Source organism: Myotis yumanensis, unplaced genomic scaffold (assembly GCF_028538775.1).
Source record: "Myotis yumanensis isolate MYYU_CA2020_CCGP unplaced genomic scaffold, mMyoYum1.0.hap1 SCAF_1, whole genome shotgun sequence".
Taxonomy (NCBI): Eukaryota; Metazoa; Chordata; class Mammalia; order Chiroptera; family Vespertilionidae; genus Myotis; species Myotis yumanensis.
Genome location: NW_027223752.1, coordinates 197,446,342 through 197,464,516, shown reverse-complemented (window position 1 = coordinate 197,464,516; position 18,175 = coordinate 197,446,342). Strand labels below are relative to the sequence as shown.

Sequence of the window (18,175 nt, the reverse complement as noted above, 5' to 3'; positions counted from 1 at the left end):
ACAAGTTATCTGTAAGACTTTATCAATCTACTTCACGTAGGTTCTAGAGGTTCCCTTCTCTAGGGCTTTCCTTAGACTCTCCCTTCTAGCCTCTTCCCTCCACCTCAGGGTTTCCCATCATGTGGCCTCTCCTTCTCTGGTCAAGCCAAAAAGGCCCTTGCCCTTGAGAAGTGTAGGTCCTTGACAGATGTTCTTCAGAGATTAATAGCTACTGTACAAGAAATCCCTCTCTATTTTTTAAATATATTTTTATTGATTTCAGAGAGGAAGGGAGATGGAGAGAGAAATAGAAACATCAATGATGAGAAGGAATCATTGATCGGCTGCCTCCTGCACGCCCCCTACTGGGGATCAAACCCGCAACCCTGGGCATATCCACTTGACTGGAATGAAACCTGAGACCTTTCAGTCCACAGGCCAACACTCTATCCACTGAGCCAAACTATTTTTTAAACTTTTTTCCAGCTCTATTGACAAATAAAAAATGTAAACACAAAGTGAAAAATGTTATATATATATATATATATATATATATATATATATATATATATACATTGTGAAATGATTACCATGAGCAAGTTAATACACACATCCATCACCTCACACAGTTGCCGCTTTTTGGATGTAATGAGACCAGTTAGATTTATTCTCAGCAAATTTCAAGTATATAGTAGAGTAATATGAGCTATAGTTACCATGATGTAAATTAGGTTTCTAGAACTAATTCATTGTATAACTGAAAGTTTGTACCTCTCCTGCTATTATTGCTTTCTGTTACTGTGCTAGACAACTTGGTGCAATATTTTACAAAAAGACCTCATCCTTACCAGGCATGGGCAAACAGCAAATCAGATCCAGCTATGTTAGCTCACACACCAGCCTACGGTGGTTCACAGACAGGCAGTAAACAGAAGAGAGTCTGGGATGTGAAAGCGAGTGTCAGTGCACGTAGACCTAGGGAGAAACCTCAACTGAAAATCTGCCTCTGTAGGTGGATGGCAGGGAAAGACTGAAGAAAGAGGCAGGCCACTCCAGTTTGGCAATTAGCAGAGTTTATTAAGGCAATTTTACATACAAGGGTGGGTCCTGGATGGCTGTAAGACAAAGTGGATACCCTCCAAGCCAAATATTGGGTAAAAGGTGGGGGCATGTGGAGGGGATAGTCAGGAGTACTAGTATGTTACCAGGTTAGGGAAATTACATGCTTGACCAGATCAGGACAATGGCCTGTTCCAGGAACTAGCACTTAGCTAGAGGCAGGGTCAGGGTGTTGATTTATGTCGGAATGAACACTGATTAGGATCAGACAATGTCTGGAGGAGGTTTTCGGGAAACAGTCTCTATTCTGGCCCAGGTCCAACTTGCAGGACATACAGTGGTCTTGTCATGGAACAGACTCTCCTTGACCTCAAGCTGGGCTTTATGCATTTGGAGATCCAGATAAGCATTTTAATAAAAGACACCCAGTCCTGCTTGTGCTTTTCTCTCACCTGCACACACTCCATTAGAATGTTCTCTTAAGTCTGCATCAAGCGGTTCAGAATGAGCAGAAACTCAGCCAGAAGTGGAGAAGGCCAAGAGACAAAGACTATGGGAGGGTCAGTTTTTTTTTTTTTTTTTTTACTGGTTTGACCAACTATTTTAGACACTGGTGTATTATGCAATAATGAGTTTTATTTTAAACTTAGACTAACATTTTTCATGTGCAATTTAAATAATAAAATATTCCCAAAACATTAAAGACAGTAATGTAATCTTTATGTACTCACTAGTCTTATTACTTTGCCATGTGTTTCAGGTCTTTTTTTGTCTTTAAATAAATAAAGCATATCGGATGAAAGGTGAAGTCTTCTTTGTATTCTTTCTCCATTCTATTCCTTTCTTCACTTAATGTTATATGCTGGGGTTCTTGTCCCAGCATCAAGAAGGGTTCAGGAATCTGGAAAAGGCTGTGTGTAGATGACATAGGAATCCAGAGACTAATAAAGAGTCCAGAGACGTTACCGAAACCGGTTTGGCTCAGTGGATAGAGCGTTGGCCTGCGGACTGAAAGGTCCCAGGTTTGATTCCGGTCAAGGGCATGTACCTGGGTTGCAGGCACGTCCCCAGTAGGGGATGTGCAGGAGGCAGCTGATCGATGTTTCTCTCTCATCGATGTTTCTCTCTCATCGATGTTTCTAACTCTTTATCTCTCTCCCTTCCTCTCTGTGGAAAATCAATAAAATATATTAAAAAAAAAAAAAAAGAGTCCAGAGACGAGATATAATTTTGAAAGACATTGGGGGGTCAGAGGACCTTCAGCTAAAGGAACTGAAGACTCCCTCCTTGTCTTGGACCCTTGCTTTTATTAACACAATTTGTCCTAAGGCAAGGCGGAGATAATACACTTCAAAGGGTAAGGTTTCTTTTTTTTTTATTCTTTTTAAAAAAATATTATAATAAGTATTACAAAGGGTATTACATATGTGTCCTTCCCCCACCCCCCGCCCTTGACAATCCCCTGCCCTCCCGTACCCCCCAGTGTCTTATGTCCATTAGTTATGCTTATATGCATGCATACAAGTCCTTCAGTTGATCTCTCACTCTCCTCCCTTCTGCCCCCCAACCCTCTCTGGCCTTCCCACTGCAGTTTGACAATCAGTTTGAGGCAGCTCTGCCTCTGTATCTATTATTGTTCAAAAGTTTGTAATGGTCTTTATTATCAAAGGGTAAGGTTTCAAAGGGTACAGAAGCATTGTCAGAATGGGGGAATTAGCCTATGGCTGTTCAGGTGTTTGGCCAGTAGGAGGCAATAACATGTAGATTAAGATGCCTTTTAGCTGTCTGGCAGCCACAATCAATTTCCTATTCAGGTTTGGGGAAATGCCTTTAGCCATTTTCAACAGGTGACTACATGTGTGACTCAACCCTGTTGAGTCCTCAAGTTTTATCAACCTTTTGATGAAACTCTTGAAATTATGACATGTTGGAATTGGTTGCTGGCAGTTATATTTTCTAAATCTAACCATGTTGGTGCATATACCTCTAATTCATTTTTTAAAAATATATTTTTATTGATTTCAGAGAGAGAGAGAGAGAAACAACAATGGTGAGAGAGAATCATTGATCGGCTGCCTCCTGAATGCCCCCTACTGGAGACCAAGCCCACAACCTGGACATGTGCCCTTGACCAGAATCAAACCCGGGACCCTTTAGTCTGCAGGCCAATGCTTATCCACTGAGCCAAACCAGCTAGGGCTCTAATTCATTCTTAATGCTATATTGCACAACTATAAATATAACACAAATTATCTATGTAATTAATGTTATATTTCATGCCTAGGTATGAAACACTTTATTAATTTATTTATTTGTCTTACTTTACTAAGTACTACACTGTCATGTTTACTATAGCTTTTTTTGTGATCAGATAGTGTTAGTCCTCCAAAATTGTTCTTGTTTTCCAAAATTGATTTGGCTATCCCATGTCCTTTTCATTTCTCCACAAATTTAAATTTAAATTTATCTTGTCAATTTCTGTAAGAAAGCCTATTGTGATTTTAATTGGAATTGCTTTGAATCTATAAATAGGTTTAAGAAGAATTGACATTTATATTGATGCATGATGAGTATCTATTCCTTTATTTAGGTCTTCTTTGATCTCTCTCAACATTGTTTTGTAGTTTTCAGTATTCCTAAGTATTTGTTTTTAATACCATTATAAATGTTTTAAAATTTCATTCTCCAACTCTTTGTTGCTGTAGTTAGACATACAAGTGATTTTTACATATGATCTTCTGTACTAGTTATCTATTGCTGTGCAATAAAACACACCCCACCCCACCCCCAATTTAGTGGCTTAAAAATAACTTAAGTATTTATTATCTCTCACAGTTTCCACCTGTCAGAAATTTCAGAACCACTTATCTAGGCAGTTCTGGCTCGTGAAATTGCAGTCAGGTGTTAATTAGGGCTGCAGTCAGGTGAATGCTGATCACTTTGTGTTTGTGTAGACTAGATGTTTATGCTTCACCTTTATGCTTAATGGGTGAAGATCTATGGTAAACCCAAGTCATTTATTAACATTATGTGAGACTCAACCTTCAAATTTTCTTTTCCCTGTGGACATAAGTCATGATTAAAGTTTACCTTAGGCCAAGGTTCTTATTCTTATGGTGTGGCCTGTTTGGATATAAGGGGTATTATGAGATATTGATGTGACTTCTCCCTGGGAGGGCCAGATCTCCAGAGTTCCTTACCATTGCTCTTTCCCTAGCTTTGTTTGTCTTCTAGTGTCTCTGTTCTGATACCAGCCCAATAATAGCTGAAATCTGGTAATCATTTCATTGTTCTACTCTGTACATGGATACCTCTGGGCACTTTTCATTGCCACATAAATTCTTTTAATTACAATTCATTGCCATCAATTTAAAAGGAACTCCCCCCTTCAGAAGCTGTGTTGTATTTTAAAAACAATGATGATCCCTAGGTCTGAAGAGAATTTTTGGCTGTAGGTTTTCGGTTTATCCATATTTACTCAGGAAATCACCTGCATCCATAACTAAATCAAATATCTAGAGTTTTTAGTACTATGCCTTCTGGTTAAGTTCACCAGTGATAATTGGTGGAAACTGTAGGGAAGAATCCTCCTTGTCTTGTTTAGCTTCTGGTTTTTGCTGGCAATTCTTTGCATTCCTTAGCTATATCACTCTAATCTCTGCTTCTATGGTCACATGGCTGCGCTTTCCTTGTATGCCTCTCTGTCTCCCTTCTCCCTTATGAGAACACTAATCACATTGGTTTAAGAGTCCACCGTAATCCACCATGACTTTATCTTAGTTACATCTGAAACAATTCTACATGCAATAAACAAGGTTACATTCCGAAGTACTGCAGGTTAGGTCTTCAACACATTATATTGTGAGACACAATTCAACACATAACATTCATGTACTGCAATTGGTTTATAATTTTTATATTTCTCATAAATTTATTTTAATGTATAGATTACTTATTCCAACTTTCTTTCCTCCCTTCTTTCTATTTATTTTTAAAGACACCTGCTTGTTTGTTCCATAGTTTCCTATTGTGGGCATTTTGGTAATATTTGTGTGGCATGCTCAACATAGTCACCTGTGCTCTGTCCGTGCCTCGGAGCATGATTTCTCAGCTACTGGAGCACTACTGGCATTCGGGTGGGATAATTCCTTGTGATTGGGTCAGGGGCTTTCTTTGTGAGATGTTTAACACCATTCCTGGCTTCTGCCCAATACATTCTAGTAGCACACTCCCTCACTCGTGGCAACCATAAACTTCTCCAAGCATTTCTAAATGTGCCCTGGGAACAGAATCACCTTTGCCTGATAATAGTCTTGATGAGATCCAGGTTTAATTTTGGGGCAAGATTTCTTCAGAGACAGTGTTATGTACTCCCATCAGGAGGCATATAACATCTGGTTATCTTTTGTTATATTAATTAGCAGCCATTAACTACCATTGCTTTGATCTGTTTATTTCATTCCTGGATACATAATGATGATGTCCTAGTTCCATCATTACTTCCCCCTGGCCATGTATTAGCTGCGATACTTTCATAAAGAGAAACTTCCCTTCATCAACTACTTGCTTGGTAACCCTGAGACGCAATTCTAATAGAAAAGACAAGGTAAATAATGAATTCTTTTTGCTTACCAGTTTTCAAGATAATGAACTGTTCCCTAGCATCATTCAAAGGATGATGAAAAAATTTTTGAACTATTATCAATTCATGGAATAAAACATACTTGATATGTTTCAATCCAATGCAATTTTACCTTTATATAGGTAAAGGTAATATCTCAAATTTGTCCAGTGGGAGATGGTTTAGATAGCAACTCTTCTGAGTAATTTTGATAGGGCCCTAGCATTTTTTGATTACTTCTTTCTGGTATGACAAGATGTTCTAGGTTGATGTTGTAAATTTGCCTTCCCTACAATGATGTTCTCTAAGACTCTGGACTGTTTCCTTTGCACCTTGCTCTAAATAATCTTTCCAGGGCAACAAAATCCATTTACCGATATATATTTTTAATCCACACACTTGATAGATATATACTTCAATCAGTAATATTTACCAGGGATAAGGCAATTGAGAGGGATGGTGAAGGCCAAGACTTACTGAAAAGGGCATGAGCCTATTAAAGGCATTAAAGAGCACCTGACCTTAATGGCATTAAAAGCACACAATACTGCTAGTTCAAGAAAAGTCTTAGGTCAGTGGGAACCAGTTTGCAACCCGTGCTATGTGACCTGGCCCTGGCCTGCTTCATATTGAGTATTGTGAAAATATGTTTCAGAGACTCTAGATTTTGTTTTCTTCCTGTGAGGAATACTGATCACTCTAAACTTGCATAGGCTTGGTTTTAATTTTACAGAAGTGGATCTGTGAAAAGTCTAAGATATTTTACATTCCCACTCTCCAGTGGGCTTAACCTCAAAATCCTGTCTCTCTGCACATCTTGAACTGCTTTTGTTTTAGCCTGGGTCTAGGTTAGACCCTTGCTTCTATGATGTGGCCTGTCCCCAAATATTATCTCAGGCACTCGCCCTCTCACTCACGATCTGGGCTGTAGCTCATTGGCATTCTCCATGGATCCTTGACCACACCAAGGCCTCTTTCTCCCCCAGAGCCTTTGTATATGCTATTCTCTGCCTGGAAGACTCTTACCTCCACCTTTTTCTAGGTATCAGTCTCAACCTCCTTTCTTTAGAGAGCCTTTACTAGTTTTTCTACATAAAAAGTACTCACTCCTCCCCGCCTTGCCATATTAGCATCTTGTTTTTTTCATAGAATTCATCATGATTTTTTATGTATTTAGTTATACTTTGTTTCCTTAACTAGAGATAAATCAGTTCCTACATCATCTTCTATAATAATAAAAGCATAATATGCTAATTAGCTGCGATACTTTCATAAAGAGAAACTTCCCTTCATCAACTACTTGCTTGGTAACCCTGAGATGCAATTCTAATAGAAAAGACAAGGTAAATAATGAATCCTTCTGGACGACCTAAGCTGGGACTGTGAGGGAAGCCAGGGTCCTGGGTGCCAGAGGGAAGCCGGTGCCAGCAGCCAGGGGAAGGAAGGCCTACTCTTTTTTTCTAAAAAATATATTTTATTGATTTTTTTACAGAGAGGAAGGGAGAGGGACAGAGAGTTAGAAACATCGATGAGAGAGAAACATCGACCAGCTGCCTCCTGCACATCTCCCACTGGGGATGTGCCCGCAACCCAGGTACATGCCCTTGACCGGAATCGAACCTGGGACCTTTCAGTCCACAGGCCGACGCTCTATCCACTGAGCCAAACCGGTTTTGGCAAAGGAAGGCCTACTCTTGCATAAATTTCGTGCATCGGGCCTCTAGTGTATATACTAGTACATATATATATTAGTATTTGGGACCAAGTAAGAATATCAAGCTCTAACCGGTTTGGCTCAGTGGATAGAGTGTCAGCCTGCGGACCAAGAGGTCCCAGGTTCAATTCCGGTCAAGGGCATGTACCTTGGTTGCGGGTACATCCCCAGTAGGAGGTGTGCAGGAGGCAGCTGATCGATGTTTCTCTCTCATCGATGTTTCTAACTCTCTATCCCTCTCACTTCCTCTCTGTAAAAAATAAATAAAATATATGAAAAAAAAGAATATCAATATTTGGGACCGAATAAGAATTTGGTAAATACTAATTAACTGAATTAACAAATGAGTAGAACATTATAGAACAATTTTATTGATTCAGTCTTTTCTTACCCAACCATTGACTACCAATCTGAATTGAACCATGGGCAGATCTGCCATGTAGGACTCCCCCCCTTTTTTAAAGTTTATTATTATTTTTTTTAAATCTTCACCCGAGCATATTTTTCCATTGATTTTTAGAGAGAGTGGAAGAGAGAGGGGAAGACAGAGACAAATATCAATGTGAGAGAAACACATTGGTTGGTTGCCTCCTGTATGAGCCAGGGCCCAGGTGGGGGAGGAGCCTGCAACTGAGGTACCTACCTTTGATCTGAATGAACCCAGGACACTTCAGTGCACAGGCAGACACTCTATCCACTGAGCCAAACTGGCTAGGACTCCCCTGGCCTTTATTTTTATTTTTTTAACATAATAAAAACCAGTCCTGATCATCACCCTTGTCCTCTCCTCTTCACCTAAACCAATAGTCTTTTATTTCTCAACTAGACTTTGTTTTTGCTCTTCTCTTTTCTTGACTCTATTCTGTATTCCCTCCCAAGTCTAAGTGACATGCACCTAAGGGTTCCAATACTAACCTAAGCTTACTCCATATGAGGCGATGTGTATTATCTAGTGGTTGGGCTTACTGGAGCTAAATGACCTGGCTCTGAACCATGTTATTTACACTCCTGAACTTATGCACTTAATTTCTTATTATTTCACTTTCCCTTTATGTACAATAGAGCTAGTAATATAATTTAACTGGGTTTTTGGAAAATCAAATCACATTGTGTAGGTCAAGTGCTCAGAACAGTACCTGCACAGAGTAAGAACATACAGTTTTTCGCTATTACTCTTACACAGTAATTTCCTGTTAACTTGTCTCTTCCATATATTATTTTTAAAATTCCTTAACGGCAGAAATGCTGTCTTGTTAAAACTATTCCTAAGTATCTGATACATAGATGGGTTTCATAGTCACTGAATTGTTTTTCCTTCTCTTTTCCCTAAAAACCCTCCATACAGCTTCAAACAATTCTCCATTCATGTGTTTCCACTGCATAAAAATTTCCCACTGCCTTCAATTTGGTCTCAGTTTGTTACAATGGCCATCAAGGAACAAGACACTCTCATTCTCTGAACATAATTGTTTCTTTTCATACAACAATGTTACTCTTTTTTTTCTTCCCATTTTCCTTCCCCTGTAAACTTGGTTATGGCGCAGTGAAACAAAATTCCATTATCATTCCTTTGGGCAATGAACTTAAAAAGATTCCTTGCATATTTTACCATATTATGTAGTGAAGTAATTTTTGGTCACTTCGATAGTTTCAATTTCTCAATAGTCTGTTTCAATCAACTGTGTACCCCAAAACCTGGATATATGTTTAAATCAAATTTATTATGTGAATTAGAATGCAATTTGAAAAGTCATTATAATTCCTTTCCCCAATTAAATGCAAAACCAGTAGGCTTTTATGACAAATGAGATAGATGATTGCATGATCGCATCCTGCACTGCCTCTGGGTAAACCTAGGACACCAAAGTACAGGAAAGGGACCGGCCCAAATCAGGAGTCCGCGGAGCGACAGGAAGCATCTTTGCCCTGGAGCTGGAAGGTCCGCCAATAGGCGTTTCACGTGAGAAAACCAAGCCACCCCAGTGTAGTCAGGGTAGCTGACGCCGGTAAATAATTCCGGCAACCTAATCGCTGCGGAGGCTAATTCTAAGGACTCGCCGGCTCGCAGGGGGCGGGGCTCCATGCGACGTCACGTCACGTTCCCGCGCTCGTTTCGCTGCCCCGCCCCCCTCCGCACTGTGACGTTGCCAGGGAGGAACGAAGCGTAAACAGCGCAGGGCATTTCGGGAGCGGGATTGTTTCACGCAGGAAGCAGGCTCCATTTTAGCGCCGCCCGCCGTCGCCATCTGTTTCCCAGCCCTCCCCCCCTGCTGCCCCTCCCGTCCCCAAGCCCTTACGGGAAGGCCGGGCCTAGGCGAGGCTGGAGTGCCAGGAGGGAAGGGGAGAAGGGAGAACGGGCAAAAGCGAGGAGAAAAAGAGTGAGACGAGAAAGGTGAGTGGTAGAGGCCAAGGTGTGAAGCACGCAGCCACGCGGACGGACTGACGGACGTTCCGGTGCCACTGCTGCCGCGGCTGCGGCCCACGCGCGAGTCGCGTCGAGGCGACGGCGGCGGCGGCGGCAGCAGCAGCGGAGACGGGCGAGGAGCAATGGCGGCCGACAGCCGGGAGGAGAAAGGTTAGTGCGGAGAGAGGTGACGGGCGGAGGCGGGGCGGGGAGCGGGTCGCGCCGCGCCGCGGTGGTTCTCCGTGGCGGGGTGGGGGTGGGGAAGGTGAGCCTGCCCCGCGCGGAGCCGGCGCCCCCGCCGAGGCGCCGCACGCATCGGCAGAGGCCGGGCCTGCCCTTCGGTTCCGGGTCTCCGGGCGCCCTCACCCCGCATCGGGCCTCGGGCTTTTCTTTGGTCCCGATGCCCCGCGTCACTTTCCGTTCGGCTGTCCTGGGCGCGGCTGAAAGGAGGCCTGCTCCGAGTTGCAGGCCCTGCGGCTTGTTTCCTACTAGGAGTATGCGGATGTAATGCGCACTTGCAGAGCTACCTTCTCTGTTAGGCGAAATTTTGAGAACGCGTGTAATGCCACGATCACAGCAGGTAGTCTGGTAAGTAAGTATGTTTAACAAGCCGTGTAGGTAGGTGGGTGATTACTCTCGAGGAGTAAGTGCAAGTAACGCCCGGCTGTTACCGTTAACTGGGCGGAGTGCTAAGAATTGCCAATTTGGCTCCTCCAATACTTACTTTGGAAAATAATGATGTTTGAGAAGATAGTTATATGACTTCAAAGATTCCTGGCCCACTGTTCTTAGAGAAACACGTTGTGCGTAGCTCCCAGAGGGTACAACCAGGGGCAAATGGGTGTGACTGATAGAGTTGGAGGATGAATTTACAGTAAAATACAGGAAGAACGGATGGTGTCAGAATGGAATGTCAGGTCTTTTGAAATACCGACCTCCCAGGCCCTGGAGCTGTTGCTGTGGAATATAGATCCTGGATGAATCCGTGTCTGGAGAGTGGTCTGGATGAGATGCTGCCGTAAGTTCTTTTCCAACCCTAAGATTCCATGGTAGTTTCGGAAAGGTGATAGTTGATAAAAATATGACACAGCTGCCGTCCTGTATTTCACGGATCTGCCCTTCTCTGTGCCTCATTAACTTGGGGTGCGTGGGGACTTGTTCAATGGGCTCTAGAGTCCAGTTGCAGTAGGCCTGTCCTTTTTTAAAAAAATGTTCTGCTCTAGGATAGGGACAGCCTTGGGAAGTCGGGTGGGTGGGAGTATGTTGAAGGTATTGTTCCTGTCCTAAAGCAGTTGAGTGATTAGGACATAGTAATTTAATTTTCCTTCCTTAATTGAATCCGGGCAAAAAAAATCTCCATCCCTACTTTTTTGAGACACCTGGAAAGTTTGTGAATATAGGATTGCATGGTGTTAGTGAATAAAGGAAACTGCTTTTAATTAGCAGTCAAGTCAGTTATTAAGTGATTTTAATCAATAATTCAGTCAACATTTGTGTCAGTGTAATCTGTGAGCTGTGTGGGGAGCGCAGGGGGGTTGTGGTGGGTGAGATGAACCAAATACAAAATGAGTAAAACTCAGTACTGTCAAGAATTAATTATCTGTTGAAACATAGTTGTAAATCAGTAATAGAGTTGATACAGTAATGTACATTGAGGAAGAAAAGTGGGTGATGTTTTAAATATTTTTGTTTTGGAGATGCATTTATTGATGAAAATGGAGTCTAAACACATAAACTTTGTAACTATAATTGGGAAGTAGTTGTGCTACCTGTTAGCAGCACTTAGGATAAATTGTCCAACTTTTGAAAGGACTCACATTTGTGAAGTTTTTGTAAAACTTAATGTCCATAATTGAATTTGCCTGTTTTAAAACTTCTGCTATAAGTGCTTATCATTATAGTTTACATCAAAGATGAGTATCTAGAGTTTACTGGAAGAGCTAGCAAATACAAATCTACTGGAATTGCATATTTTGGAATGGGAAGATTTCTGGAATAACCCATTTTGCAAATAAGGAAACTGAGGCACAGGGTGTCTCAATTACTTGATCATTGTTACACGGCTAGTATAATAGCCAGAATTAGAATCAATACTTGACTTTTCCTTCTCATACTTGAACAAGAAAAAGTGGGAAACTGAGTACCTATTGTTGTCTGTTATCTTATATGAAATATTGGGAAATAATAGAGAAAAGCCTTGTAATAATCTTAGACATGTCACAAACCTTAGGTCCCTTCTAAATGATTTCATAAATGGTATAAGGTTTTGAAAAGAAACAAGTTTAAATTGCAGAAATTTGCGATTAATCACAGAACAGTTAAAAGATTTTTGGTCATAGAGTCCTTTGATTATTAGGCTTTGCACATCGGCTATGTAATAGATATTAAGTCTATAATGCTTCAACGTATAAATACCCATACTTAGAAGCTGAAGCCTATATAACTGGACAAGTTGCCAGTTCCTTCTGATTCTTGTGATTATTTGTCCAAAAAGTATATTTAAAAGAAGTTGGAATGTTGGTAGTGTTAACTAACATTAAATGATGTTTTTCTATATGAGGAAGTATACATCTTTTATACTATAAACATCTTGTATACATTTTATTTCTTAAGTTCTTGTAACGCTCTCTCTAAAGAATAGAGATATGGATAATGAATTACCACTTTCACAAGTAATATGTTTTCTTACATTATCAAACTGGAAGCTCCATGAGGACCAGGAGTATGTCTTGTTCACCAAGTTCCTGGTGTACAGTGATTTTGTGGTTGTAAATCATTACAGGTTGGAATTCATTAAAAACTGAGTAGTTATGTGACATTTGCTATTGATGTCCAAAGCTAAGTTTCAGGGTTTGACTTATATATGTACACACACACACTCATTCAGGCAAGTACATATAAATATTGACAGGCAGTTATGTGTACACACACATATGTATATTCCCTGAAGCTGTCATGGGGGAGAGTGACCACAGAAAAAAATGCCCTAGAAACCCCAGCTATTTTGAGTCTTCCCAGCCTAGGTGCCAGCCAGACATGTGAATGAGCAACTCTTCAGATGATTCTAGCCCTGGACACTACCTGCAGGCATATGGGAGGGAGACCTACCTCAGTTGAGCTCCAGAACTATAGCAATAATAAATTATTGTATTGTTTTAAAACACCAAGTTTTGTGGTGGCATGTTATATATACATTAGTAGATAACCAAAACATGTATATATTTGCTTTATTGGAAAAAAATTGGTTTTGTGTTTTGGACTAGGTTTTGTATATCATATATTACCCTTGTTATTAACAGTTTGTAGCAGGTAAGCTTTATTAGAATCTGGTAGCAAAGGGCTTACAGGTTGAAAAACTCATTAGGAGATTCAAATAATTGCCCTCCTGTTTCCTTTCCCAAACTGATATTTTTATCCTAAATGCCTCTTATCAGAGGTGAAGAAACTGGAGCGCAGCCTGGGATTTTCCCAAGGAGATCTAGCTCTTACATGATAACCTGGATTTTCTTAATTCCAAGTCTCTTTCCTCTATGTGTCATATTTCAGTAAATAAGTAAGTGGCTTCAGTGATAGAGAAAAGCAACTTAAAATATGGTCATTTAACCCTGCCTGTGTGGATAATGGTTAAGTGTCAATCCATGAACCTACAGGTCACTGGTTTGATTCCCAGTCAGGGCACATGCCTGGGTTTCATTCTTGATCCCCTGTAAGGGGCGTTCAGAAGGCAGCCGATCGAAGATGTTTCTCATCGAGGTTTCTGCCTCTGTATCCTTCTCCCTTTTCTCTCTCTAAAAATCAATAAAAACATATATTTAAAAAATATATGGTCATTTAGCCCTGGCTGGTGGGGCTCAGTTGGTGGGGCGTTGCCCTGTGCACTGAAAGGTTGCTGGTTCCCTGGTCACTGCACATGCTGGGGTTGCAGGCTCTATCTCCAGGAGGAGTGTGCAGGCCAGGGGTCCTCAAACTTTTTAAACAGAGCACCAGTTCACTGTCCCTCAGACCGTTGGAGGGCCGGACTATAGTTTAAAAAAAAACTATGAACAAATTCCTATGCACACTGCACATACCTTATTTTGAAGTAAAAAAACAAAACGGGAACAAATACAATATTTGTATTTGCATGTGGCCCGAGGGCCGAAGTTTGAGGACCCCCGGTCTATACCAGTAGCCTCAAATGTTTTTGATTGTGTAGCACATCAGTAATTTTGTTCTTGCAACTTTATTTTAACATTATTTCAGATAAACAATAGCTATAAGAATAGTACAAATAATTTTCTTGTACTTTTTAGCCATATTCCACAAATGTTAACATTTTACCACATTTACCTTTCTAATTCATATTCCCTCTTGATCTTACACATTCTCTTTCTATACAGACACACCTTTTTTCTAAATTGTCAATTGAAAATGTAATGCTTCTTTGTCCCTACAAACTTAAGTATGTATTTCCTAAAAATTAGGACTGACTTTTACTGAACTGTAGAATGTGTACTGTCAAAATCAGGAAATTAACATTGATGCTATAATTTACAGACCTTATTTAGAATTTATTAGTTTTCCCACTTATGTTTTAAATCAAGTGCTGTATTGTCACTTCATTCTCCTCTAATCTGGAGTACTTTGTTTTCATGACATTAACATTTTTTGGATGTCTCTTAATTTGGGTTTGTTTGATGTTTCCTCATGCATGAGTTTAAATTTTGCATTTTTTATAGGACTGTCACAGAATTGTTCTATTCTCAGTGCCCCATACCAGGAGGTCCATGATGTTGCTTTGACCACCCATTATTGATGATATTAACTTTGATTACTTGATTATGCTGGACTCGGCCAGCTTTTCTCTTGGTAGTCAATAAGTACCTAGCGGGGAGTACCCAATCCTTGATAAATGCATGTTTATAAGTTATACACATGTATTTCCATGCTAATTTGTGCACATTTTAAGCAGTTACACAATTTATAAATTAAAGGATGAAATACAAATATAAAAGTTCTGACATTTGCTTTTTATACCCCAGTATATGCTTTTATACTCTATGGAGTATATACTCCTGGCTTTGTAAAATAAGGTTCTGTCATATCTTTTACTTTGTATGATTTTATAGGAATTATTCTTATGTCTTCATCCTGAAATAAGTTCTTGAGGTTATGTTCCTATACTTCTGTAGCCTAAACATAGTAAGTACTTGAAAATAAATGCTTTAGTGATAATGATTTTCCTTATTTTGATTTTCTTGTTTTCAGATGGAGAACTTAATGTTTTAGATGATATTTTGACAGAAGTACCAGAACAGGATGATGAACTGTATAATCCAGAGAGTGAACAAGATAAAAACGAGAAAAAGGGTAAGATTTATATTATTTTTGTTAAAATAAGTGTATATAGAGATTTAATTTCTTAAGAAAGTGACTTTGCTTTTGTACTTATTTGAGGCATTAATACCTAAAGCAAAATCATAAACTGAGGTACCTAATTCCACATGAATAGGAGTAACGTGTTCCCCCCCCCCCCTTCAAATGTGTGAAATATCCCAAATAAATGAATTTATTCCAAGGTTTGAAAGCTATATTTTCTTTATGATTAACTTCAGGATAAAATTATTTCAAAAGAAGTTTTAAGTGAGGCTTTTTTCCTCTCTGATATTTAGCATTTGTTAATCTTTGGTGAAATAAATGGAATACTTAAACACTTCTCTGTATATCCTTTTAAATTGTGTTTTTAAGGATCAAAAAGAAAAAGTGACAGAATGGAATCTACTGACGTAAAACGACAAAAGCCCTCTGTTCATTCAAGACAATTGATTTCTAAGCCACTGAGCTCATCAGTTAGCAATAACAAAAGAATAGTTAGTACAAAGGGAAAGTCGGTTGCGGATTATAAAAATGAGGAATATCAAAGGTCTGAAAGAAACAAACGTCTGGAAGCTGATCGGAAGATCCGTTTATCAAGCAGTGCCTCCAGAGAACCTTATAAGAGTCAACCAGAAAAACCTGGTCTCCGGAAAAGGGATCCTGAAAGGAGGACCAAATCCCCTACACCAGATGGTTCTGAGGTAGTAAATATTATTTTTGATATAAAACAAAGCAATTCATTTTGAGGCTTTAGAACTATTTATTCATTCTGACCTTGTCTGTGATATGACTGCTGATTTCCTTTTTCTTTAAACATCAGAGAATTGGGCTTGAAGTGGATAGGCGTGCAAGCAGATCCAGCCAGTCTTCTAAGGAAGAGGTGAACTCTGAAGAATATGGCTCTGATCATGAGACTGGCAGCAGTGGTTCTTCTGATGAGCAAGGCAACAACACTGAGAATGAGGAGGAAGGAGTGGAAGATGTGGAGGAGGATGAAGAGGTAGAAGAAGATGCAGAGGAAGATGAAGAAGTGGATGAAGATGGAGAGGAGGAGGAGGAGGAAGAAGAAGAAGAAGAGGAGGAGGAAGAGGAAGAAGAATATGAACAGGATGAGAGAGATCAGAAGGAAGAGGGAAATGATTATGACACTCGAAGTGAAGCTAGCGACTCTGATTCTGAATCCGTTTCCTTCACAGATGGGTCTGTCAGATCTGGTTCAGGCACAGATGGATCAGGTACTATTTGTATACAAAAGTTTGTCCCTTTTTAAAAAATATATATATTTTACTGATTTTTTACAGAGGAAGGAAGAGGGATAGAGAGTTAGAAACATCAATGAGAGAAACATCAATCAGCTGCCTCCTGCACACCTCCTACTGGGGATGTGCCCGCAACCAAGGCACATGCCCTTGATCGGAATAGAACCTGGGACCCTTCAGTCTGCAGGCCAATGCTCTATCCACTGAGCCAAACCGGTCAGGGCTTGTCCTTTTTTTTATTTAAAAAAAAAAAAAATTGACCTGATTGGTTTTATTCTTGAACTGTAAAATATTTGAGGAGATGGAGGATGTTAAGACTATCTTGTGATTTTTTTATAGTTAATTATAAGCTTTTTGAGTATTATAAATACATTTGAATAAGTTGTACATACCTTTGTAAAGGCATTTCCCAGCTTGATTGTATTATATTATAAATGATCATAAGTCTGATTGTTTCTCGGAAATGTATTTTGGGTCATAATGTTATAAATTCTTAGATTTTCATATTACCAACAGCTTATTTAAACACTGATGTACTTGAGTGTTGTCATATGGCACCTGTGCACTAGGTATAATGTTTCCATGTTAAATGCCTTTAGATTTTCATCATGTGGCAATAGAAATGGAAACAATTCTCTTTCTTTTGGGAGCACAAGCTTTCATTCAATTTTGTATCTGTGTTGACTGACTGGTACAAGGTCTCCAAAGGGCTGGGTGGAAAATTCTTGTGGAAAGATTGGGTAAGAGCCATCTTGGGTCATTCCTTTATTACTCCAAGTCCTACCACTGTATCCTTATTTGATCCATGCAATGTAAATGTAGCTGTGTTAAGTGCTTTGGGGGAGATATTCAGAGAGTTCAGCAAAGAGAGGTCATGGTACTTAAAGAGCTTTGACCACTATACGAAGATTATACTTTCACATCTGTCTTATTTAAAGATGCTGCCAGCACTGCTACATAAACAAAATGTACTAAACATTGAAATACAACAGTAATTTTATTCTTTTGATAATATAGGACAGTTACATATTTATTGTTATAGAATTCTACTACCTTAGTGGTATATTGTTAGTAAATCATATTTTTGTTAGAGTAGATGATAGAGCAAATGGCCAGCTACTTTCCAGTGATTGAAAACTGAAGTACTTTCAACCTTTTTTTTTCCCCATTGACTCCTTCCACCCTGCACCCACCTATTCCAGTGCTTTCAACCTTTTGCTCACTAGAGTTTTAAGTTTGGGAGTTTAAATAGGTTTTTGAAAGGAGTTAGTTAAATTGAATAGATGAGTAGGTAGGTTTGATATAAAAAAGTTTTTGAATACTGATGGGATACGCCTTTTATAATTTACTAGAGGCCTGGTGCACGAAATTCGTGCACTCGGGGTGGGATGGGGGGGCAGGAATCCCTCAGCCTGGTCTGTGCCCTCTCACAGACCGGGAGCCCTTGGGGCAGTGGTTCTCAACCTTCCTAATGCCGCGACCCTTTAATACAGTTCCTCATGTTGTGGTGACCCCCAACCATAAAATTATTTTTGTTGCTACTTCATAACTGTAATTTTGCTACTGTTATGAATCATAATGTAAATATCTGATATGCAGGATGTATTTTCATTGTATCAAATTGAACATAATTAAAGCATAGTGATTAATTGTCAGGGCCAGCCTGACAGGTTGAGCCGGGCTGAGGTAGGGAGGTGGGGATTGAGAAAAGAAAGAAAGACAGGAGAGCGGGATTGGGAGGACTGGAGCTCAGTCGAGGAACTGCAGCAAGTTTATTAACCACA

At 39.8% G+C, this 18,175-nt stretch overlaps 1 protein-coding gene across 6 annotated transcripts in view; it reads left to right on the top strand.

Moving 5' to 3' along the window:
• The first annotated feature begins 9,569 nt into the window (after nt 1–9,569).
• The window catches only part of YTHDC1 (YTH N6-methyladenosine RNA binding protein C1), a 29,879-nt gene continuing 21,273 nt past the window's right edge, over nt 9,570–18,175 (top strand). For 4 of the 6 annotated variants that reach the window (XM_070395637.1, XM_070395636.1, XM_070395635.1 and 1 more), the window contains exons 1-4: nt 9,570–9,948; nt 15,025–15,126; nt 15,505–15,833; nt 15,953–16,367. In XM_070395637.1, coding sequence (XP_070251738.1) covers nt 9,921–9,948; nt 15,025–15,126; nt 15,505–15,833; nt 15,953–16,367 — 874 coding nt within the window. In that variant the 5' untranslated portion in view covers nt 9,570–9,920. Of the gene's footprint in view, nt 9,949–10,231; nt 10,366–10,713; nt 10,796–15,024; nt 15,127–15,504; nt 15,834–15,952; nt 16,368–18,175 lie in introns of those variants that run through there. The other 2 variants (XM_070395638.1, XM_070395634.1) reach the window with 2 other exon arrangements.